The sequence below is a fragment of the Hemitrygon akajei genome, chromosome 5 (assembly GCF_048418815.1).
Source record: "Hemitrygon akajei chromosome 5, sHemAka1.3, whole genome shotgun sequence".
In the NCBI taxonomy this organism is placed as follows: domain Eukaryota; kingdom Metazoa; phylum Chordata; class Chondrichthyes; order Myliobatiformes; family Dasyatidae; genus Hemitrygon; species Hemitrygon akajei.
Genome location: NC_133128.1, coordinates 36,286,410 through 36,311,315, shown reverse-complemented (window position 1 = coordinate 36,311,315; position 24,906 = coordinate 36,286,410). Strand labels below are relative to the sequence as shown.

At 40.6% G+C, this 24,906-nt stretch overlaps 1 protein-coding gene across 2 annotated transcripts; it reads right to left on the bottom strand.

Annotated features, from left to right (window-relative positions):
* Window positions 1-2,049: 2,049 nt before the first annotated feature.
* LOC140727639 (NXPE family member 3-like) lies at window positions 2,050-24,677 on the bottom strand. 2 transcript variants are annotated; one of them, XM_073045247.1, is made up of 5 exons: window positions 23,969-24,677; window positions 21,264-22,042; window positions 12,416-12,489; window positions 9,641-9,850; window positions 2,050-5,886 (listed from the first exon to the last, which is right to left on the bottom strand). In XM_073045247.1, exons 1-5 carry the CDS (start codon window positions 24,101-24,103, stop codon window positions 5,333-5,335), a joined length of 1,752 nt encoding a protein of 583 aa, XP_072901348.1. In that variant the 5' UTR covers window positions 24,104-24,677; the 3' UTR covers window positions 2,050-5,332. The 2 variants fall into 2 exon arrangements, with proteins under 2 accessions (XP_072901348.1, XP_072901349.1); XM_073045248.1 differs by lacking the exon at window positions 23,969-24,677 and adding an exon at window positions 23,529-23,958.
* Window positions 24,678-24,906: the final 229 nt, after the last annotated feature.

The following is a 24,906-nucleotide window of genomic DNA, read 5'->3' as shown; positions in this document are numbered from 1 at the left end:
CGGAGGAACTCAGCAGGGCAGACAGTATCTATGGAAAAGAGTACAGTCAACGTTTCGGGCCAAGACCCTTCAGCAGGACTGAAGAAATAAAAGTTGAGTCAGAGTTGGAGGGTGAGGATGAAATGGGTGGGAGTGAAGTAAAGAGTTGGGAAGTTGGTGAAAGAGTTACAGGGCTGGAGAAGGGGGAATTTAATAGGAGAGGACAGAAGGCCGTGGAAGAAGGAACAAGGTCATCCATTGTACCCGGTGCTTCAGGTGTGACCTCCTGTATATCAGTGAGACCCAACGTAGATTGGGAGACCGCTTCGCTGAACATCTGCGCTCTGCGCAGCAGAACAAGCAGGATCTCCCAGTGGACACCCATTTTCATTCCACTTTCCCTTCCCATTCTGACACGTCCATCCAGGGCCTCCTCTGCCATCGCGATGAAGCCACAGTCCGAATACACCTCGTATTCTGTCTGAGTAGCCCCCAACACCAATTACTCGAACTTCCACTAATGCCCCCCTCCTTTTTTATTCTCCATCCCCTTTTCCCTCTCTCACCTTATCTCCTTGCCAGCCCATCGCCTCCCTCTAGTGCTCCTCCTCCCCCCGCCCAGTTTTCTTTCTCCCATGCCCCTCTGTCCTCTCCAATTGGATTCCCCCTTTTTCCAGCCCTGTACTTTTTCACCAATCAACTTTCCAACTCTTTGCTTCATCTTTTCCCCCTCCCAGTTTCACCTATCACCTTGTGCTTCTCCCACCATGTGACTCCATCTTTTTCTCCCTCCAGTCCTGCTGAAGGGTTTCAACATGCCACATCGACTGTACTTTTTTCCATAGATGCTGCCTGGCTTGCTGAGGTCCTCCAGCATTTTGTGTGTGTTGCTCGGATTTCCAGCATCTGCAGATTCTCTCTTGTTTGTGTCGAGTGCTGGGAGTTGCTTTTCCCAGGCATGGTAAGCAAAGGTCAATAATATTTGATAATATCCATGTAAATTCAAGTATGCTTGTTTGTAAATCTACAATATCGGTAATTTGACATGTTTTACATGTGGATGCTTTAAATTTTTGCGAGTAAGGCATCGGCGCTGGATAGCGTGATTGTGCGAAGTTCCTTATCGGCCTAGTAGGTTAGTTTTTCTAGTAATTTAACTACAAGGTAGTATATTGTAAAAGTTTATTTTGTCATACTTTGTTATTTCATGACTGAATGTGAATATAACAGAGTAATGTGAATGTGTTCATTTCTGTTTGTGTAGCGTGAGTGAGGAAAACTCGTTTGGGGGTCTAGCCTATACATGAGCACGTGTGTCCCTAAGCGAGTATACTTAATTAAGATAAGATGTATTTATTTATATGTTGATGTTGTATATAAGGTACAGGGTTGGTGAGATTCTGATGTTTGTATTTTTTTTAGAATTGCCACTACTCTATTGGTTTTGTATATTTTGATTTATTTACTTTCATACTGCATATGTAACTAGTTGATATTAATGGACTGAAATTAAGCTGAGATTGTAACAGCAGGAACTGTTCTTTTTAAAGTTGTGTTGCTGTTTTTATTTTGATACCCTCTTTCTGCATTAAAACATCTAAAATAGATAAAGGAATTAAAGACCCTAACAAGTATTTGTTGGCTTGAGTGTGTGTTTTTCCCAGGCTACAAAGTATAGCAATTACTGTGCTTGCTCATTTATGATAACGCTGAAAGAGGGTAAGACTTGCAGTGCTGCGCAAAAGTCCTAGGTTCTGTATGTTTGTTTTAGAGATCTGTTTTCACTTTGGCACAAAAGAGTCTTTTTCTGTCGATCAGTGTCAAAAAAGCCAAATTAAAACCACTGCGATTCAATGTTGTCAAACAATAAAACATGAAAACTTCCATGGGGGGGGGTGAATACTTCTTATGGGCACTGTATATAATATGACTGTCTTTTGTATAGCAATGTATTTGTCAACGTGCAGCAGAAAGAGAGTTTGTAAATATGGTGGGAGCAAAGGATGTCGGGAATGGTACAGAGATAGACACACCAATCCAAGGTTATTTAGTTGCAGACAAGTAGTTTATTGATCATTACAGAAAGTCTCTGGTGCTTTGTGCTCCCTTCCTCTTTTCCCAACCTTGATTCCCCTCTCCCTGCCCCTTCCCACTCTCAGTCCACAATAGAGACCCATATCAGAATCTAATCTATCATCACTCACGTAGCAGTTCTCTGGTCTGTTTTTGAACATTGTGAATTCTTTCAGTCTAATTCTATATTAGCTTCAAGATGATTATTAACAAATAATTTCTATGTCAATAAAGATAATCTTCAAAAGCACCTAATTTAAGACACAAAATCAACAAATCCCAAGTTCTCTGATATTCAATGAATCCTTTACAGAATAAGCAATTTGGATTATGACAATCAGTTGCTTGATAAATTGTTATTTTGTAAGTCATGAATGTATTCCAATAGATTGGGTATTATTCCCTTTATATAATAGCCCTCCTATGCAACTTCAATTTTGACGTGACAGATGAAGACACAAAGATGATGACCCAGATGTTCAAAACCCAAATTCCTAACCTTTCAAAGTTATCGCTATTACTTTTATTGAAGCTTCCGGTACAGAATGCCCAAAAATGAATCACTTATGACAAAATACTTGTTTACAGTGACAAATTAATTCATGCATTGAATTCATCTTCAAATAAAAACTATAGGGTTGTATTACAGACCGCACAATAGTCAGAGTGAATTGGAGGAGCAAATCTGTAGAGAGATAGCAGACCGATGTGAGAAACAGAAAGTTGTAATAGGAGGGGATTTTAACTTTCCACATATTGACTGGGACTCCCACAATGTAAAAGGGCTAGATGGCTTGGAGTTTGTCAAATGTGTTCAGGAAAGTTTTCTAAATCAATATGTAAAGGTTCCTACCAGAGAGGATGCAATACTTGATCTCCTATTTGGGAACCAGACAGGTCAGGTGACAGAAGTATGTGCAGGCGAACATTTTGGGTCCAGTGACCATAATGTCATTAGTTTCAAGTTAATTATGGGTAAGGATAGGTATGGTCCCCAAGTTGAGGTTCTAAATTGGAGAAGGGCCAATTTTGTGGAAGTAAGAAAGGATCTAGGAAGTGGATTGGGATAAGTTGTTTTCTGGTAAGGATGTGTTCAGTACGTGGAACGCCTTCAAAGGTGAAATTCTGAGAGTGCAGAGTTTGCATGTTCCTGCCAGGATTAAAGGCAAAGTTAACAGGCATAGAAAACCTTGGTTTTCAAGGAATATTGACGATCTGGTTAAGAAAAGGAGAGGTGTATAGCAGGTATAGGCAACAAAGAACAAATGAGGTACTTGAAGAGTATAGAAAATGAAATAAAATACTAAAGAAGGAAATCAGGAAGGCAAAAGGGAGACATGAGGCTGCTTTGGCAGATAATGTGAAGGTAAACCCAAAAGGTTTCTACAAGTATATTAAGAGTAAAAGAATAGTAAGGGACAAAATTGGTCTCCTAGAAGATTAGAGTGATCGTCTATGTGTGGAGCCTCACGAGATGGGAGAGATCTTAAACAGTTATTTTGCATCACTATTTACTAAGGAAACTGGCATAACATATATGGAAGGAAGGGAAACAAGCAGTAGTGTCATGGAACATACAGAGATTAAAGAGGAGGAGGTGCTTGCTGCCTTACAGCGAATAAAGTTAGATAAATCCCTCAGGCCTGACGTGATATTTCCTCGGATCTTGACAGAGACAAGTGTAGAAATTGCAGGGGCCCTGGCAGAAATATTTAAAATGTCCTTAGCCACAGGTGCAGTGTCGGAGGATTGGAGGGTAGCTTATGTTGTTCCGTTGTTTAGAAAAGGCTCCAAAAGTAAACCAGGTAATTACAGGCCAATGAGCCTGACATCAGTAGTAGGTAAATTATTGGAAGGTATTCTGAGAGTTTGAATATACAAGTATTTGGACAGCCAAGGGCTCACTAAGGATCGTCAGCATTGCTTTGTGTGTGGTAGATTGTGTTTAACGAATCTTGTAGAATTTTTCGAAGAGGTTACCAAGAAAGTAGATGAAGGAAAGGCTGTGGATGTTTTGTACATGGACTTTAGTAAGGCCTTTGACAAGGTCCCACATGGGAGGTTAGTTTAGAAGGTTCAGACGCTAGGTACCCATGGAGAGGTTGTAAATTGGATTCGAAATTGTCTGTGTGGGAGAAGACAGAGTGTGGTAGTGGAGGATTGCTTCTTAGACTGGAGGCCTGCGACTAGTGGTGTTCCTCATGGATCTGTGCTGGGACCATTGTTTGTTGTCTATATCGATGATCTGGATGATAATGTAAATTGGATCAGCAAGTTTGCTGTTGACACTAAGATTGGAGGTGTTGTAGACAGCGAGGAAGGCTTTCAAAGCTTGCAGAGGGATCTGGACCAACTGGAAAAATGGGCCAGAAAATGGCAGGTGGAATTTAATGCAGACAAGTGTGAGGTGTTTTACTTTGGAAGGACAAATCAAGGTAGGACATACACAGTAAATGGTAGGGCACTGAGGAGTGCGGAGGAACAAAAGGATCTGGGAGTTCAGATACATAATTCCCTGAAAGTGGTGTCACAGGTAGACAGGGCTGTAAAGAAGGCTTTTGGCATTCTGGCATTCGTAAATTAAAGTATTGAGTATAGGAGTTGGGTTGTTATGGTGAGGTTGTATAAGACATTGGTGAGGCCAAATTTAGAGTATTGTGTACAGTTCTGGCCACCGAACTATAGGAAGGATATCAGTAAGATTGAAAGACTGCAGAGAAGATTTACTAGGATGTTGCCAGGTCTTCAGGAGTTGAGTTACAGGGAAAGATTGAACAGGTTAGGATTTTATTCCTTGGAGTGTAGAAGAATGAGCGTGGATTTGATAGAGGTTTACAAAATTATGAGGGGTATAGACAGAGTAAATGGGAGTAGGCTCTTTCGACTTAGATTAGGAGAGAGAAATATGAGAGGATACGGCTTTAGGGTGAAACAGGAAAGGTTTAGGGGGAACATTAGGGAGAACTTCTTCACGCAGAGAGTGGTGGGAATGTGGAACGAGCTGCCATCTGATGTGCTAAATGCGGGCTCACGCTTAAGTTTTAAGAATAAATTGGATAGATACATGGATGGGAGAGGTCTGGAGGGTTATGGACTGGGTACAGGTCAATGGGACTAGTGGAATAAAGTTTTGGCACAGACTAGAAGGGCTGAATGGCCTGTTTTCTGTGCTGTAGTGTTCTATGGTTCTATGGTTCAAATTGCACCAATTTTAGACAGACAGATCTAAGATTTCCAATTTCATTATGTAGATTTTGCTTTGCATGGTAAACAAATACCTTTATTCCTTTTCAGAAGGGCACACATATGAAAGAAACACATCTATTTCATTCTTTATAATAATTTGTGGAGGGTGTATGTTATGGGGCAGGTAGTGGGCTATGGTCATTTCCCACGCATCCACAAATGCAACATTCATGTGTGCAAATATTCTTCTCATCAATACATCGAGTTGATAAGAGAACCAGTCATTGTAGTTAAGAATGTAATCTTGGTTAGCTTCCCGTGCATTCCCAGTCTTTATAACAATCACTGTATCTGGATTCCTGCTGAGCAGCTGCAGAATCGATCTCCGGATGTACTGCAGCCTTCTGATGTAGACTCCCACTGGGAAAGTGTTGAAATGGGCACATATGGTAATACCAATAACTGTATCTTTCCCTCCTTTAATTTCATTCAATTTATTTGAAATATAATACAAATGCTGGCTTGAAAGACTTCTGAATTGGATTGGTGGACCATGAGCACAATATTCCAGCATAATCTTGTTTTCCACATCCAAAGCACACAGAGGGCCAGCCTTGATATGGTTGCCAAGATCAAACATTTTAAGACCTAAATAAAATATATTTAACTTGTTAATTCACAATCCTGATCATAATTTTTTTGAAAATTGAATAGACATTTTAAACAACATAACTCCAAAGGGAGGCATTGAATTAACTATCTCACAAGGTTAGAGCTGAATAAAGAGGGGCATTTCTCACAGTGGAATCCTGGAGCCTTTATCATTTAGTTTCCTCAAGTTATATATGGTAAGTGCCAACCTATGACTATTTCCATTTGGAGATAATCTACCCCCCCCCCCCCTTGACATTCAATTTCATTGCTAATGTTACAATTGTTAAATCCCATTTCATCAATGTATTCAAGTTACCATTAACCAGTGGTTAGTCTGGAGCAGCCGCAGAACTACTATGGTCACGTGAGCACTGAGGTTGGGTATGCTGAGGTAAATAAGTCAGCTGCTGCTCCGAAGATTCCAAGCTCTAACAATTCTCACATTGCAGCAAAACCCCAATCATTCAGCACACCTGGTACTTCAGTGTTATTAGCTTATTTTCTGGACAACTAAATGTTGCACATTTGTATGGAGATTTTACACTATTATAATCAATTTTCAATAAATCAGGTAAGTTTAAAATAAGTGAGAGAAATAGGGGCTTGGTGAGTCAAAAAGGGATTACATAAGTGTTCTTTTCCTGAGAATATCCATAAACCAATTTTTCCAACAGTCAAAAATGAACAATGTTAATCAGGTTGATTAACATGACCATTTTTTTGTCTTCCTCGAGCAGTTACAATGGTACACAGTCAGAATGTCTCAAATCCATTGATTAATATTGATGGCTTTACAGTAGTTCAATTTTATGCTTCACTATCATTCAACCATACAGATGAATACAGCCAAATGAAACACAGCCAACAGTTACACACAGGTCAGACAGTTACATCAGCAGAAAAGGAGTGTCAACAAAAATAACGTAACTTCAGCCTGATGATGTGTAGATTGATTGAGCATGGTATGTTGCCTTTGAGCCACGTTTCTGCAAAAACAAGCTCATTATGCACTAGTGCAGCCACAGATGAAGGCAGTCTAGCTTGCCTTCCACTCAGTGAACACTGGAGAACAATGCTCCCTCCTACATCACCTTCGGTGTCTTCTCCTCCGGACAGCTGCTGCAGTTGAGACTGGGACAAGAGTTCCTGCTTTGTGCAACAACTGAAGCAATGTTGTTCCGCTGCTGCCTGTGTTATCAATGAACACTGGCAATGTAGAACACTCCAAATCCCAGTTCACTGGCTCATTGACAACACAATGTCCAACGGGGTCTTGTGATCAGAAGAGGTAATGTTGCAGCTATATAGGACCCTGGTCAGACCCCACTTGGAGTACTATGCTCAGTTCTGGTCGCCTCACTACAGGAAGAATGTGGAAGCCATAGAAAGGGAGCAGATTAGATTTACAAGGATGTTGCCTGGATTGTGGAGCATGCCTTATGAAAACAGGTTGAATGAACTCGGCCTTTTCTCCTTGGTGCGACGGAGGATGAGAGGTGACCTGATAGAGGTGTATAAGATAATGAGAGGCATTGACCATATGGATAGTCAGAGGCTTTTCCCCAGGGCTGAAATGGTTGCTGAAAGAGGACACAGGTTTAAGGTGCTGGAGAATAGGTACAGAGGAAAGTCAGGGGTAAGTTTTTTACTCAGAGTGGTGAGTGCGTGGAATGGGCTGCCATCAACGGTGGTGGAGGCAGAAACAATAGGATCTTTTAAGAGACTTTTGGATAGGTACATAGAGCTTAGTAAAATAGAGGGCTATGGGTAACCCTAGTAATTCCTAAGGTAGGGACATTTTCGGCACAACTTTGTGGGCCAAAGGGCCTGTATTGTGCTGTAGGATTTCTATGTTTCTATCACAATAAAAATGTCCAAGTTAATAATTTTTACTATTTGCTGGACCGCACACTCCTTTGGCATGACAATACTCGACAAGTCCGGGCAACAACCAGATTTGCAACAAGTCAGGCTCCATTCAATCCAGGAACTTACCAGGAAAGTGTCTTGTGATTGGAAAAAAAAGACAGAGGATGAACAATTACACCTTTGACTGGATCCAGAGAGGCCGCTGTGACAGTGCATGCCACCATCTACTGGATTCAATAGAGGTGATATTATTCGATGAAGGATTTTATAAGTATCAATAGAAGAGCTAGCCTTGTTAGTTTACAATGTAAATCTATTAGATTGCCTCCCATTGTAAGCCAGAAGCTAAATTCTTAAAGATAATGCATCTGATTAATTACTGTAGGGAACTTGCATGAAAATAGCTTTTTTTTAAAAAATAAGACTTGTTGCCTTTTGAATGTATTAGTACTTCCATAACTCCTGAAGATGTTTGGATTTCTGCAACTAACATAGCTGCTCTGACAAAGGCTTTAAAAATTATGGGGGAATTTGCATCGTCAGATCTTGTGCAACCTGGAGAGCTCCTATAGGCAGATTATCAGAGTTTCTGTATTTCATAATCTTTACTGACACAGAATTTGGCCTTTTGGCCCGTTGACTCTGCCAGCTTTTAGAGCATTCCTCTTAATCACATTCCTCCCACTTATTTGGTAAAATTCTTCCTGATGCCTGTTCACTGCCTCACACCAACCTGGCATTCTCCTACCATTGCTCATCCACAATAGGGCACTTCACAGCAGCCAGTTAAGTTACCCTGTTATCAACCACATAGCAACCAATGCAGTCAATTCAACATTTAGTGTGATACAGTTTTACACACAAGGTGATCAACTGTCTACACAGAACTCCAAGTGTAGTCTCACCAACAGCTTATACAAATGCAACATAATGTCCAAACTCCTATGCTCAATACCCTGACTGATGACAGCCTGTGCTAAACATCTTTTTCAACGCTGTCTATTTGTGACGCTGTTTGGAATGAACCAAGCATCTGTACTCCTAGTTCCATTACACTTCCTCGTACCCCACCAGTTAGCATCTCTTGAACATCAGGCAACTGAAGAAGTTTGGCATGAGTCCCTAAATCCTCAAGACCTTCTTCAGGGGCACCATTTAGAGCATCCTGACTGGCTGTATCAATGCCTGGTGTGGCAACTGCACCAACCCTGATCACTGGGTACCACACAGAGTGGTACGGACAGCCCAGCACAATTGTGGATGTGAACTTCCCTCCATTGAGGGCATTTACAACAGCAGGTGTGTAAAGGAGGCCTGGAAGATCATTGGGGAAACTCAACCATAAACTGTTGCAGCTGCTTCCGTCTGGCAAATGCTGCAACAGCATTAAATCCAGGCCCAACAGGCTATGGGACAGCTTCTTTCTACAAGCTGGTAGACTTATAAATTTACTTCTGTACATTGCGACGGAGTCATAGCACAAAGATTTTCACTCCCTCACATGGGATGGATGTAAGAATTAAGTAAATTAAATTCAATCATAGTTCAAAGTAAATTTATCATCAAAGTATGTATATGTCAGCATGAGATTAATTTTCTTGCAGGAAAATAAATACAGTAGAATTTATGAAAACTATACATAAACAAAGACTGACAAAGAACCAATGTACAAAAGAAAACAGAGCAATTTCTTTGCACACCTGCTCAAGTTTGTGATGACAACAGGGAAGCCTATTCACATCCCCACGAGATTGACCCTCCCCATCTTGTTTCTACGTTCTACAAGAGTAGTGCAATTATATCCTGTCTTATTTCCATTTTATATTTAAATGCGCCAGAGAAACATTGTTACAAAGATCAAATGATGAATCAAACTAACCTGGAAGGAAAGCTGTCAGGTATTCAAACCACTGGCGTATTGTAGAATCTCCAAACAGATGAACTTTTTTCCCACGAAGGCACTTTGTAATTTTTGCAGGAGTGGTAAAGTGACGAATATTACAGGTTGTCGATATCCACCAGTTCTTAAAATAAAAGCCAGACGGTGATACCACTGGCTTGCCCCGAACACATTCCCTGAGATCTGTGGCTGAACGTAAAGTGAGACAAATGGAGATAAAAAATATGCTAGGCTGCCATTACTTTCTGAAATGAGGAGTTTTAACTTACTTAGAAAGGAGATAAACCCCTGGAAAAACCCAAACAAGACATTAATAATGTTGTGTCAGCAGGCAGAGATTAGTTTAGTTGGCCGTTTGATTACTAATTTAATCGGTTTGGCATAACGCTTTGGGCCGAACGGCTTTTTCCTATGCTATACTTTTTTACGCTCTCAACACAAAATGTCAGGCATCTCTTTTGCCTCCAGTGATACTGCTCTACCCACCAAGTTCTTCCAGCAACTTATCATTTTGCTCCATGTCCTAGTATCTGTGGTCATCTCTTTTCACAGCTAAAACTGCAGAATTTTCAGTGTGTATTTGCATTACCATATCACAAGTCCAACTAATACCCAAATATGTTTCAATCTGTAATGTTTAATATCAATATTCCACATCCTCAGGAAAAAAATCATGCAGATGATTTCCAAAATAAATCCCTAGGGACAGAATATTTGGCCCACAGGAAAAAGAGCCTGTGAATACTGTTTGAATATGTTGTTTCAACTATGAGATAGTGCAGGGAAAGGTAGGGCAGTGGCAGGCCATAAATAAGATCAACTTGCTTTACATTTCTCAATTTGATAGCAGAGTTCCAGACTGTTTTTAAGGAAGCAAATATAAACTTGGAAAGTAGTTTATTCAAAAATCGGACCCAGATGCCTCAATCTACAAAACTAATTAGATATTAACTGCAATGTTCCCTCTAGGGTGGGTGGGTGGGGGTGTTTGTGTGTTTGTGTGTGTACACACCTTTTGCCAGTAGCACACAAAGGAATTTAAATTACGCACAAAAAATGGTCACCCTCTATCTCATTGGCATGTTAAGTATATTTCACAATCGTACACGATCACATTTCCTTTACTGGATTCTGATGCAGATGGTGTTGACAATGTGGAGTTTTTGATTTGTTTGCAGATTTTAGAACTGGCTCATTTATACTCTTTATATTGAAGAAATGATTTAATTATTTAGTGCACATGTTATTGTCTCTGGGCAGAATATTGCACAGCACAAGAATTTTGCACACATTCCAAATTAGAGGGAACATTGATTAACTGCAATACTATATCTGCACCAAGAGCAAATGGTACATCACCTTATTTATGAAATGTTACATTATGAATAATAAATGGACAAAATTTGTTTAAGATTACTGGTAATTCTCTCATCTACAATTTGTGCATTACAGCAGTGATTAGTAGCTGGCTGACCACTAGTTCTAACCCATTTCATTTCCTGTGGAATAAGTCACCAATTTTATTTATTGCTGCTGTTGCTGTGGGGGGGGGGGGGGGAGGGGATCTGGCAGAAATGCTCAGGCTTAGTGCATGTTTGATGATGGTCCATCATCATTGATAAATTGATAAATATATTCAGTGTAAAATTCTGGATCAATTTTAACCCAACTAAACTGTACATTTTGCTGAATAAGTTATAGTTTTAAAAGGATATATAGCTGATGTTTATGTAATTCCAAAAATAAATATGTACACTGTTAAGTTATACAGGTCCACAATCCCTTATTCCAAATTCTGAAATCCAAAAAGCTCTGAAAACCGAAGTATTTTTTCACCAACAGCTGACGTCACTCAGGTGTGACGTGGCAGCACTAGCAGAGGCCGCCAGACGCCAGTTGTGGCTCAGCGCTCGTACTGGTTACACATGCATTTGCTGTTCGCTGATATGTTGTGTTCACTGTTGACTTTGTGTTTAATTTTGCTGTGAAAATGTCAAAAAGAGCTGCAGATATTCCTATGGGTAACAATGAGAAAAAGAGAAGGAAGCATCTATCATTATCAATAACACAGAAAGTGGAGTTATTGCAGAAGCTTGATCATGGTGCATCAGTGAAGAAAGAATATGGTGAATATGGTGAAGAATATGGTGTCGGAACTACCGCTGTATATGATTTAAAGAAACAGAAAGACAAGTTATTGAAGTTTTATAGTGACAGTGATGTTCTACATTTATTCCAATAAGTCATTTACCATGTGTTTGATTTGGTTCATTTGAAGCTGTATATTTTTGTTTTATTGAATGATTTTGTTGGAAATAAAAAAAAAATTCTTGTCATTATTCCCTAAACAATACAGTATAACAACTATTTACATAGCATTTACATTGTACTAGGTATTATAAGTAATCTAGAGATGATTTAAAGTATATGGGAGGATGTGCATAGGTCCAGAGCTCCACTGGGTCCTAAAGTCCACCTGTACTGCGACAGGTTAAATAAGGGACTTGAGCATATGTGTTTTTTTGGTATCCATGGAGGGTCCCGGAGCCAATAAAGAGGGATTCTGAAATCCAAAAAAATTCTGAATTCTGAAATGCAACTGGCCCCAAGAATTTCAGATAAGGGATTGTGGACCTGTATTACAGTTGAAAAATCTGCAATACTTATGCCAAGGAACTACTCCATTATTCTATTTATATTTTCTCTAAAATACCAAACTATCAGTTTATTAGTTATGATTATAAATGATCTTACTTTGTCGTGGGGACGGCTTTACGATTACATGACCAATGCCACAGGGTAATATGGGTCTCTTGATGTTGACACCACTGCAAATACCAATACCATAGATTAAGTCACATGTTCAATGTAAAATATTCAGGAGACAGTTTGAAGAAAGTCCTTAACTATTCTATTTCTCCAACCTAGCCCAATGCAATTAATGTAGCTTCCAAAATTTTGGCTTTAAACTCAATCTCTTTAATAGTTTCAAAGATATAACTCAGCAAACCCAGTGCATTCCAACTTGCCTTGCACATTAGATGTTATTGCTACTAAAGGAAATTCATCTTTTATTAAAGTATCAGATAGATAAGAACCATTACATTAGACTTGAGGATTAACAGTGCTGTAGCATTGCTCCATTCAGATTATTCACATCCATATGGTTCATACCAGTCAAAGGAGCTACCTAGTGTAATCTCATAAAACAGCACAGGAACAGGCCCTTTGGTCCAAAATGTTTAGCTAAACCAATTACATTAGTTATCAAATGGCTGACTAAGTACATCTTTTCTGCCTACACATTTTCATTATCCTTCCATTGTCCTCATATTCATGTGCCTACCTAAACGTCTCCTAAAAGTCCTAATGTGTCTGCCTCTGCCACCACCCCAGGCTGCACATTCCATGCAAACACCACTCTGTAAAAAAAAAACCTGACCCTTACATCTCCTTTGAAATTTCCCCCTCTCACCTTAAATGTATGCTGTCTGGTATTAGGTACTTAAACACTGGGATAAAGGCGCCGTGTGTCTACTCTATCTATGCCTCTCATAATCTTATAAACTTCTGTCAGATCTCTCATTAGCCTTCGCTGCTCCAAGAAAAAAAGCAACCTGCCTAGCATCCTGGTAAATGACTTGTGCACCATCTCCAAAGCCTCGCTATCCTTCCTATAATGGAGCAACCGAAACTATGCAATACTCCAGATGTGACCTAACTAGAGTTTTATAAAGCTGCAACATAACTTGCTGACTTTTGAACTTAATGCCTTGACTAATAAAGGCAAGCATGCCATATGCCTTCTTAACCATCGTATCAACCTGTGTAGACACTTTCAGGAAGCAATGGACTGGGACCACAAGATACTTCTGTTTCTTTGACACTGTTAAGGATCTTGCCCTTAATAGTGTGCTTTCCCTTTGCATTAGACCTCGCAAAGTGCAACACTTCACATTTAGGCAGTTTAAACTCCATCTGCCTTTTCTCACCAATATCTGCAACTGATTTATATCCTTTCTTGTTTATCTTGTATTCCTTTGACGTTCGATACAACACAATGTCAAGTCATCTGCAGAAATTCACCTGTTCTACCAGTCTGCTGTCTCCAGTACAATCTTCTATGCTATACTGTGGTGTGCTGGGACAATGGCATCAACACGAATGATGCTAGCAGTCTCAATAATCTGATTAGGAAGCTTGCCTCTGTTATTGGAGTCAAACTGGACACACTGGAGACTGTGGTAGAACAAAAGAACTTATGGAAAATCCTGGCAATTCTGGACAATTGTTTCTCATTCTCTACAGCCTCCTTGGCTGAACAGAGGAGCACTTTTAGTAAATGACTAAGACAACTGCGCTGCTTTATAGAGTGATATGAGGTCATTCTTACCCTCGACCATTAGGCTCTATAATGAGTCAACCTATAGCCGGGGAAATGATGACCTCCTTCTGTTAGACTGTTTGAGGTAACTTATTTATTTATTGTTTCTTACTTCTCTTCTAATATTTGTATACCTGTGCACTTGTCATACTACTGCGACACTGTAATTTCCTCTGGGATCAATAAAGTATCTATCTATTTATCTGTTGTTTTCTTTGTCAGTCAACTACACTATCCACAGCAACACCTATCTTCGAATCATCTGCAAATTTACTAACCCACCAATCTACATTTTCGTTTAGGTCATATCATAACAAAGAGAGAGGTCCCAGTACAAAAAAATTCAATCAAGTTAGTAAGACATGACTTAGCTGCACAAAGTAATGCTGGCTCTCCCTAATTAGGCTATGGTTCTCCAATGGTCATAGACCCTATACCTAAAGAATTCCTCCCAGTAACCTACTTACTACTGATGTGAGATTCACTGGTCTATAATTTCCAGAATTATCTCAATTTCCCTTTTTGAATAATGGAAGGATATTAGTTGCTTGCCAGTCCTCTGTTACCTTGCTTGTTGCTGTAGCAGACTTGAAGACATTGTTCAAGTCCACAGTAATTTCTTCTTTTGCCTCTTTCAATAACCCTGGATGTATCCCATCAAACCCTGTGACTTATCCACTTTAATGGTCTTTAAGAGATCCAAAACCACATCCTCCTTTACCTCAAAATGCTCTGTCATATCAATACTCTCAGCACTGATCTCCCTATCTCCCATGCCCTTCACCTTGGCAAATACTGATGTAAAATACTCATTAAGAGCCTCACCCATATCCTCCGCATCCAAGCAGACATCCCTTCACCCCCACTGCTTTATTCTTGAGTGGTCCCACCTTCTCCCTGGTTATCCTCTTGCTCTCACTGTATGTATAGAATGCCTTGGAATTGTTTTTAATCCTGCTTGTCAAGGACTTTTCATTGCCCCTCCTGGCTTTCCTAATTCCCTTCTTCAGTTCTTTTCTGTCTTCTTTTGTAATCCTTAAGGGCTCTGCTTGATTATAGATTCCTAAGCTTTACTTACAAGTACTTTCTCTTTTTCTTCTTGTCTAAATTCAACACCTCTCTCAATATCTAAAGTTTTATCTTGCCATCTTGTCCTTCCTTCTGACCAGAACAGACAGTATCTGTCCTGTACTCTATGCAGTTGGTCTTTAAGGACCAACCACATGTCAGATGTGGACTTGCTCAAAAGCAGCTGTTCCCAATTAACTCTCCTAGTTCCTACCTAATGTTTTCATAATTTGCCTTGCATCAACTTCTAGGATTGGGTGTGCAACATTGAATGTCACAATTCTGTGTGCACATCAACTCTTATGTGAAGGAACTTCAGCTCAGATCTTTACTAATTGTCTTAGCAACTATTTAAATCTATATCCTCTGCCAAGAGAAGATGTGCTTCTTATTCACGCTTTTAAGCCCTTCATAATTCAATCCATCTCAATTGGAAAATAACTTCATCTGCTTCTGGCCAGTATCTAAGAACTTGGTGGGATGTATCTAAGGCCAACTTCATATGAACCGATGATTGTGGAAAAAAGGGTTAAAACAGCAAGAAGTCATAAGTAACTATAGGTACTGGAATGTGGAGAAAGAAAATATCTTCTGGAAGAACTTGCTGGGACAGGAAATGAGGAGCCAAATGAATGGTTGATATTTGGGGTCGAGACTCTGCACCCATGTAGTCCCAATCCTAAACAGAACTCTTGCAGAGACTCAACCCGAAACTTAAGACTGGACAGTGACTGCACACAAGGTTAGTTCATGGTCTGTGAAATTCTCCAGAAATGCAAACCGTTTAACTGGAGGAATGTCACATCAGTACTGAGTGACTGATCAAAGTATTAACAACTGGCAGCTGCTGTGAGAAACAACCTATGGTAATTAAACTGCGAGGTACAGACTGTAAATAGATATTTATGACAACAATGTCAGTGAGCCTGGCCAGTTTATTTCAATTGAATAGCTTCCAAGTCTGCTGCTGAGTTCTATGATTTAATGTATCAGGTAGCAAGCTAATAGATGTAAGATTATTGAGAGTTATAGGCATTATTTGAATGTCTAAAATTTAGCTGATCCAAGTATTAGTAAAGATTGAGCCATACTAAATTCTGAGTGCTTTCTTTGCCTTCCATGTTGATTGTTCTTGTACATAGGGATAGGTGTAATATTTGGCATTGCCAATTTGGCATATTAATTAATGATATTGTGATCACTCTGCATTTGAATTACTGACATGCTCAGCAATAAAAAGGGGTGGCAGAGGAACTGGATGACTCAGTGAATTAGGATAGACATTGAAAGTCAGCCTCGAGGAAGGTTCAGCATACCCTCCATGCCTTGTCTCAGAGAAACCAGACAGGAATTTAGTTAGAAAACAAAATTGTCACTAATACTTGTAAGGGGCTTTTGCAACATACCCAGCCATGACAGATTGGATTAGCTCCATTGTTGGCAGTGGGGTGAAACACAAGGGGCTTGAGAAAAGCTTTGGGGCAATGATGCAGCCTTGTTTGTCACTGGTCGTGAAGAAAAATAGTTCTCTTTGCAGGCACATTGTTTAGGTTTGTGGCTTGCATGCCATTATGGAACAAATGCAACGTTGCCATCAATTTCTGTGGGCAAATGGAGAGAAAGGGACCTTTTCACCTGGATAGACTTGTTTGAGTTTATGTTGGAAAATAAAATACCTAGGATACTATGGGGTCTACTGACATAGTTATGGTCCAATTGAGGGGAAATTTGTGAAGTTGAGGAATTGAGCAAGGAAACAAATGCATAATGATAAGCAGCATGTTGAGACGATGGACAAAAACAGAAAAGCAAACACAAGATGTGCCCTCCAAATAAAAATGAGAAAAATGGTAAGTGGCCAAAATGAAAGAGACTTTATCTGAACCCAAGCAGCATTTATTACAAGATTGGCAAACTGGTGACACAAATAAATTGTATTATTTAAAAATAAAGAGTATTAGCAATAGGTAAGCAACACACATAAAATGCTGGAGGAACTCAGCAGGTCAGGCAGCATCTATGGAAAAAAGTATTGTTGATGTTTCAAGCTGAAACCCTTCGGCGAGAGTCTTTGTCGTAATAAGGAGAGATTGGATAAACTTGGACTGCTTTTCCTGGAATGTCAGAGGCTGAAATGTGACATTATAGAATATAAAATGAAGAGAGGTATAGTTAGTCAAAGTTGATGGTGAGATGGGGAAAAATTTAAAGCAAGTAAAGAAGAAACATTTCTTACAGAGAGTTGTAAGTGCCAGGAGAGGTGGCAGTTTTCTTGAGTGCTGGAGGCTGAGGGGAGATCTGAAAGAGGTTTAATAGATTATGAGAGGCATATATAGAGTGGAGAAAGTATCTGTTTCCCGTGGTTGAAATACCTAATACCAGAGGACATGCATTGAGGTGAGAGGGGGTACATTCAAGAGGGATGTGAGGGGCAAGTATTTTTACTCGGAGAGTTGTGGATGCCTGGAATGCACTTCCTGGTATAGTGGTAGAGGCAAATACATTAGAGGCTTTTAGGAGACGTTTGGATAGGCACGTGAATGTGAGGAAGTTGGAGGGATATGGACATGGAGAGATTAATGTTCAGGAGTCTTTCATTTGCTTTTTGCTGGTTCAGTGCAACATTGTGGGTTAAAAGGCTTTTTCTTCTGCTGTATGTTCTGCTATGTTCTATGAAGGCAACATTTAAGAGTCACTTATACAGATACATGAACAGTCAGGGAATGGAAGGAACATTGTGCACTGAAGGACCATTTCCTCAGATATACTGTTCTGTGTTCTAAGTGGATGCAGAGATAGTGAAGATATTGATCCCGACTTTCCAATATCCCCAGATTCTGGAAAGGCCTAATGGTTTACAGAAGCATAAATACAACCCCATTTAAAGAAAAGAGAATTCAGGCAGCAAGTAATAGACACTTAGTGCAACATCTATCAACAGGTTACAGAATTTTCCCCATGATGTCAGAAGTCACTGCAGAATGCTCAGAATCAGATTTAATATCATCAGCATATATCATGAAATTTGTTAACTTAGTGGCAGCAGTATAACTTCATACATGATAAACATAGGAAAAAATGAATCAATTACAGAAAGTATATATATTTAAAAAGTGCAAAACAGAAATAATAAAAAAGTGAAGTAGTGTTCATGGGTTCATTGTCCATTTAGAAATCTGATGGGAGAGGGGAAGAAGCTGTTCCTGAACCACTGAGTGTGTGGCTTCAGGCATCCTTCCTGATGGTAACAATGAGAAGAGGGCTTGCCCTGGGTGAATGGAGACCAAGAATTGTGTATTTGGATTTCCAGATACTATTGGATAAAAGGTTATCACACAATGCAAGTACCTAATTATATATATCATATTATAGATTATGTAATGAGGACCAACTAATTAACAGTCAGGATAATGAATCACTTTGGTTGGCAACCTCTAACACATCAGTGGTACAGACAGAGTGACAGTACATTCCATTGAATTTTAGTTGTTTAGGAAGAGGGGCTGAATGAAGTGTAACCGTATTTACTGACATTGCAAATATATTTGAAAGCAAGCAGAGGATGACAAAGACTGCAAAGGAAAATAAAGCAGTTATACAGGAGGCAGAAAAATGGTAGATCATTTTTAGATCTTTTCTTACAACACAGAAAGAAACAATTTCATATTTCATTTCATATTTGAAGCCTATGCCAGTTCTTGGAGCAATTCCACTTCCAGAAAGCTTTTGATAAAGTCCCACATAGGAGATTAGTGGGCAAAATTAGGGCACATAGTATTGGGGGCAGAGGACTGACATGGATTGAAAATTGGCTGGCTGACAGGAAACAAAGAGTAGCAATTAACGGGTCCCTTTCGGAATGGCAGGCTGTGACCAGTGGGGTACCGCAAGGTTCGGTGCTGGGACCGCAGCTGTTTACGATATACATTCATGATTTAGATGAAGGGATTAAAAGTAACATTAGCAAATTTGCTGATGACGCAAAGCTGGGTGGCAGTGTGAAATGTCAGGAGGATGTTATGAGAATGCAGGGTGACTTGGACAGGTTGGGTGAGTGGGCAAATATATGGCAGATGCAGTTAAATGTGGATAAATGTGAGGTTATCCACTTTGGTGGCAAGAACAGGAAGGCAGATTACTATCTAAATGGAGTCAAGTTAGGAAAAGGGGAAGTACAACGAGATCTAGGTGTTCTTGTACATCAGTCAATGAAAGCAAGCATGCAGGTACAGCAGGCAGTGAAGAAAGCTAATGGCATGCTGGCCTTTATAACAAGAGGAATTGAGTATAGGAGTAAAGAGGTCCTTCTGCAGCTGTACAGGGCCCTGGTGAGACCCCAACTGGAGTATTGTGTGCAGTTTTGGTCTCCAAATTTGAGGAAGGACATTCTTGCTATTGAGGGAGTGCAGAGTAGGTTCACAAGGTTAATTCCCGGAATGGTGGGACTGTCATATGTTGAAAGATTGGAGCGACTGGGCTTGTATACACTGGAATTGAGAAGGATGAGAGGGGATCTGATTGAAACATATAAGATTATTAAGGGATTGGACACGCTGGAGGCAGGAAACATGTTCCTGCTGATGGGTGAGTCCAGAACTAGAGGCCACAGTTTAAGAATAAGGGGTAGGCCATTTAGAACAGAGATGCAGAAAAACTTTTTCACCCAGAGAGTGGTGGATATGTGGAATGCTCTGCCCCGGAAGGCAGTGGAGACCAAGTTTCTGGATGCATTCAAGAGAGAGTTAGATAGAGCTCTTATAGATAGTGGGGTCAAGGGATATGGGGAGAGGGCAGGAACAGGGTACTGATTGTGTATGATCAACCATGATCATAGTGAATGGTGGTGCTAGCTAGAAGGGCCAAATGGCCTACTCCTGCACCTACTGTCTATTGTCTATTGTCTCTCTTGCTGTCCTTTTACCTGTTTTTTTTTCAGATATTTATCAAATCTTCCCCCAATTCTCGTACCAGCATAGAGATAATTTATAGTAATTAAACCTAACAACCAGCACCAGCAAACTGGAGCAACTGAAACTTGTTAAATTAATTAGAACTCCAAATGTAGAAACAAAATGAATGGAAATTCAAAGCAACAAACAGCGTAGGTTAGATACAAATCAGAAACAAACCCAGAAAATACTGAAAAATGGCAATAACAAAATAACAAGACAGCACAGGTGAAGTACAGTGTCTACTTGCCTGTCACAAAACAAAACAAACAAAACTATTAAATAACAAGACACAGAAAATGCTGGTGGAACACAGCAGGCCAGGCAGCATCTATAGGGAGAAGTGCTGTCGACATTTCTGACGAAGGGTCTCGGCCCGAAACGTCGTCAGCGCTTCTCCCTATAGATGCTGCCTGGCCTGCTGTGTTCCACCAGCATTTTCTGTGTCTTGTTGTTTGAATTTCCAGCATCTGCAGATTTCCTCGTGTTTGCTCTTTAAAAAAACTATTAAATAAATCATTATTAACACTTTTTATGGAAAATGAACATTGCAATCACTAGATTATAACTTCCCTTGCAGTGTAAACTGAAGCCTCGAAGGTGCAGGGCGGTTGTGACATGGCATTTATGAGGCAAATCAAGGCAGTGGTACCTGGAGCAGACTTGGAGATGATTCGAAGTGACAGAACCAAGGTGAAACATGCAGACCCATGGCAGGACTGGGGTTTGAACAATTTAAGTGCCGGACCTAATTGGAAGGGCTGGGTACAGGCTGAATTGAGGAGGTAGAGTCCAGACCAAAGAGCGTATTGATCCGGAGGGACCCTGGCAAAAGAGCGAGGAATGACCTGAGGCTTGCACAGTTTAAACACCAGGCCAAATTAAAAAGGTCAGGGTGTCAGGGCTGGAGGTGAGGGGTAGGCCAGTACAACTCGCCTCACTGACACTGTGCCCTGCAACTAATTGGCTGCAGTGATGACTGGCTTTGTGGCTGTGGACTTAATTCGGGAACTTCAAGTGTTTGCATGATTTGTTATTTTTCTGCACATTGGGAGTTTGTCGTTTTTTAATGGGTTCTATTGGGTTACTTTGTTTTGTGGCTGTCTGTACGGAGATGAATCTCAGGGTTGTATATCATATACACACTTTGATATTAAACACATTTTGACTTTGAATTTCAAAAAAAGAAAATGTACGTAACCTTTGAAAAAACCGTCTTTCTTCTCCAATTATAACATTCTTTGCATATCCTCCTATAGCATAATTTATGTGAGAAGAACAGGAAAGCTTCTTTGGTTTGTAACAGAACCAGGGCTCCCCTGCCCTGAGATCAGTAAAATTGCAGAGTGGTTTAGTTTCAGGCAAAAACAGACTGCATACTGTAGTCTCGGAAACATCCCCAGCTTTGAAAGTACATTTCAAATACACTCTATCTGGTCGTTCTTCACGTAGCCTTTTTAATATTTGGATCCCTTCACTGGGATGAACCAACGAAACAGACACTTGGACTTTTCCCGCCCAGGATAAATTAAAATTTATATAGTAAAATCCATTTTGATGATCTATAACCGTTCCTGCTGAACCAGCTTTCAACTCTGGAGTGTGGATCCGGGCTTGGAGATAGTCACCCCCGTATTGCTTTGGATTTCCTTCAAAATCGTACATACGTACCATCACCTGTAACTGATCTCCCACATAGAAAGTCTTTCCAGAATTTAAAATAACAAAGCAAGTATGTGATGGGTCACTGCTTTTCTGAAAGGGAACTTCAGCATTGGGAGGCTTTGGCCATTCAATCAGTTTCATCAAGGCTGAACCCTCCAATCTTTCTTCAGGAGTGAAGCTGTGATACTGATAGCCAATCTTCACCAGCCTGTGTACCCAATCGATCTCCTCCATTTTCCCTTCCTGCTGTGTTGTGGAATTACTTTTCGGAGCTGGATTTTTGGGCTTTCCTCTGGAAGTTGAAAATTGCTCGAACTACGGAAAGCAACAACATTAATGAATATACTTTTCAACATCATCACACCCACATTTTTTTCATGTTCATTATCAAGTCGAGAATCATTAGAAAACATAGTTCTAATCACAGAATTATTATCTAGTGTTCACAGCATTATACACGCCCTCAGAAGCCACCTCATTAGGTACACATGTACACCTTGTTAATGCAGTTCTGTGGGTGAACACACCTTGTTAATAAGAGAGGTCAGAGGAGAATGGCCAGATTGGTTCAAGCTTACAGGAAGGTGACAGTAATTCAAATACCCGTGGATTACAACAGCGGTGTGCAGAAGAGCACCAGCAGCAGAAGATTATGAAAATACACTCACAATTCCTGTACCTAATAAAATGGCCACTGAGTGTATACTTCAGTGAGAAAGGCTCTACCTGACACTTTCTAGCATGATATCTAAAAACAAGAGATAAACTAAATTAATAAAAATGCTTACAATGTATTCCTATACAGTGAATTTATCCACTCAGCGCCCGAAGCTAACTAAAGGAGGAACTGAATTTCGCATTATCCACAGTGTAAACAAAGAGTCATTCTCACTGCTGAACATTGTTCAAAGATTCTGTTAGATCAGCCTATGCAGCAAAGTGGGATTGTCCACTGTGCCCCACTACAGGTCAGGTGAACTGTTAATGCTCACTGTCAGTGCTGAACAGAACGCTTTGTCAGGGCATGCAGAGCACCCGTGGACGGCAGTACGATTTGTATCCATAATGGCTCTAATTAAAGTAACAATTTCCAACAGTAGAGATTGCTAAACTCCATTTCTGCCGAAAACTGGGCAGCGGGAGATCTGTGGACATCGATTCGTTGGGTCAACTATACTTCACCATTGTTCCCAATTCCATTACCTGCTGAACTTAACAATAAAAAATCAGAAGGAACAGATTATATTTCAAATTCTGGTCGTATGCTACTTAAATACACCCGAGGACACCAGTCACAAGGACTGTACATTGGGGATCTGAGGTGGAAGGTGTATCGGGCAGTACCGCACAACAGGTTTCTGAGCAGGTTCACCTGTCCACTCTGTAGACGGGAACAGTCAGTGAACGACGCGTACACGGAACGGGGGAGGTTGCAGCTTCTCTGTTCGTTTCTCAAGGGGCTGCTGCTGAGGTTCTCGCTGCACTTTAGTTCCGCGTTCCTCATCTACTGGCACCCAGTTCGGAAGTGGGTGGGAATGCTCATGGGCCTGGCCAAGTTGGCCATTTATGTGTCGAAGCGGCTGAAAATGGAAGACACTGCCCAGGCAGATTGCCCGCCCCGTGCCCCTCTTCTGAGGATTTGTTCGCTCCCGGTTGTTCTTGGAGAGGGAGCACGCGGTACAATGAGAAACTTCCAGGAACGGTGCCCCCACGGCACGGGGTATTGACGGTTTTATAGATGGTAGTAACCACATTTTGATCTGAATATACTTACTGTCTTGTAAATACTGAATGTTTGTACCTGATGATGTAAATAAACTTTTATAGTTTAATAAAAACTGATTTAAAATAGCCGTTTCAACGCTATGAAGGCGCAGCTTAATCATTTCTCCGTTGCTCTGTGTGTAGATCCACAGTTGAAGGGGAGAAAGTGGGAAGGCACAGCAGATACCCGTGTCTACTTGCAGGGTTGGTAATGAGCGAAAACGACGATGTACCCAAACTGCACCAACAGTTTGCGTGTCCGAGCGGACAGGATGGTGAAAGAGAGCATGGGTTAAAGTCTTGAGTTGCCAGTAGAAGGAGAAGAGGAGCGATGAGCAACAGATTGTGATCATTTAAATCATTTCCCTGTAAAACGGGTGCTCAACAAGAGACGCGCACTCGTTTAAACACAATCACTTCAAACGATGGTCAGGAACTGCTTTTCACTGAGCATTTTACTTTCACCATTATACACACCTTTGTATTCTGCAGGGTTAGAAAGACCAGTGTCAGAGTTAACAGCATCAAAAACACGAACAGCGAACGCTGGATATAACCGTTTTTAGTTTTAGGTTGTTCTTCCATATCGGCAAGTCTAGAACTCCCGTGCATTTACGGACTTTCGGTTTTAACGCGCATGCCCGTTTCCTCGGTCCGAGAGGTCGACTGTCCGTTTATTTCCATTGATGTTGCCGACCTGCAGAGTTTCTCGGTTATTTTGCGTGTTGCTTTAGATTCCAGGATCTCTAGAGTTTATCGTGTTTATAGTTCGCTGCTTTTGTCTAAGAGAAAGATACTCAGATGGTTTCCTGGCTGCATCGAAAGGTGAGGGAGCGCGCTGTTTCCTGGTTTTCTCACTTTATTTTCATCCGGATGGGCGATGTAAATCTGGGTGTTTGTAATCCTGTTTGAAATTCTCATCGAGGCATCTGTAGAAGGGGGAACGGTTAAAAATGTTCACCTTTTTGTTGGACCATGGTTCCCCGAAAACGTCGTTTTTGCCAACAAAACTTATTTTGTATTATTCTTTATGAATCTACCTATTAATAATTGTAAAACTCGCCAAGTGAACCTCCTTGCCCAAGACAGGCAACGCATAAATATTTCAAACAATAGTCCTTTGAAGTTTTGTTTTGCCTGAATGTCAGAATCAATGGGCGCGACTGTGCAGCCGCCAGCACTGTGAGATACGAGCGTCACATTGCATCAGTGGGGAGCGACACAATTGTTACTTTGAGTCATGGTATAAAGATATCCTTCGGTTCAACTGGTCAATGCGGAGCAAGATTCTCATCTACGCTGGTTCCACTTGCCCCGATTGGCCCGTTAAAAAACATGTTTCCGACTACGTACTCTAAATGTTGTAATGTGCCACAACCACATCCTCTAGCAGCTCATTTCAAACACTCATCACT

Coding starts and splice junctions, on each gene's coding strand:
- LOC140727639 (XM_073045247.1), bottom strand. CDS start 24,103: ATGCACGGGAGTTCTAGACTTGCCGATATGGAAGAACAACCTAAAACT. Junction 22,043..23,968: donor TAACCCTGCAGAATACAAAG/GTGTGTATAATG, acceptor TGCTTTCCGTAG/TTCGAGCAATTTTCAACTTC. Junction 12,490..21,263: donor GAAAGACGGTTTTTTCAAAG/GTTACGTACATT, acceptor TGGTATTTGCAG/TGGTGTCAACATCAAGAGAC.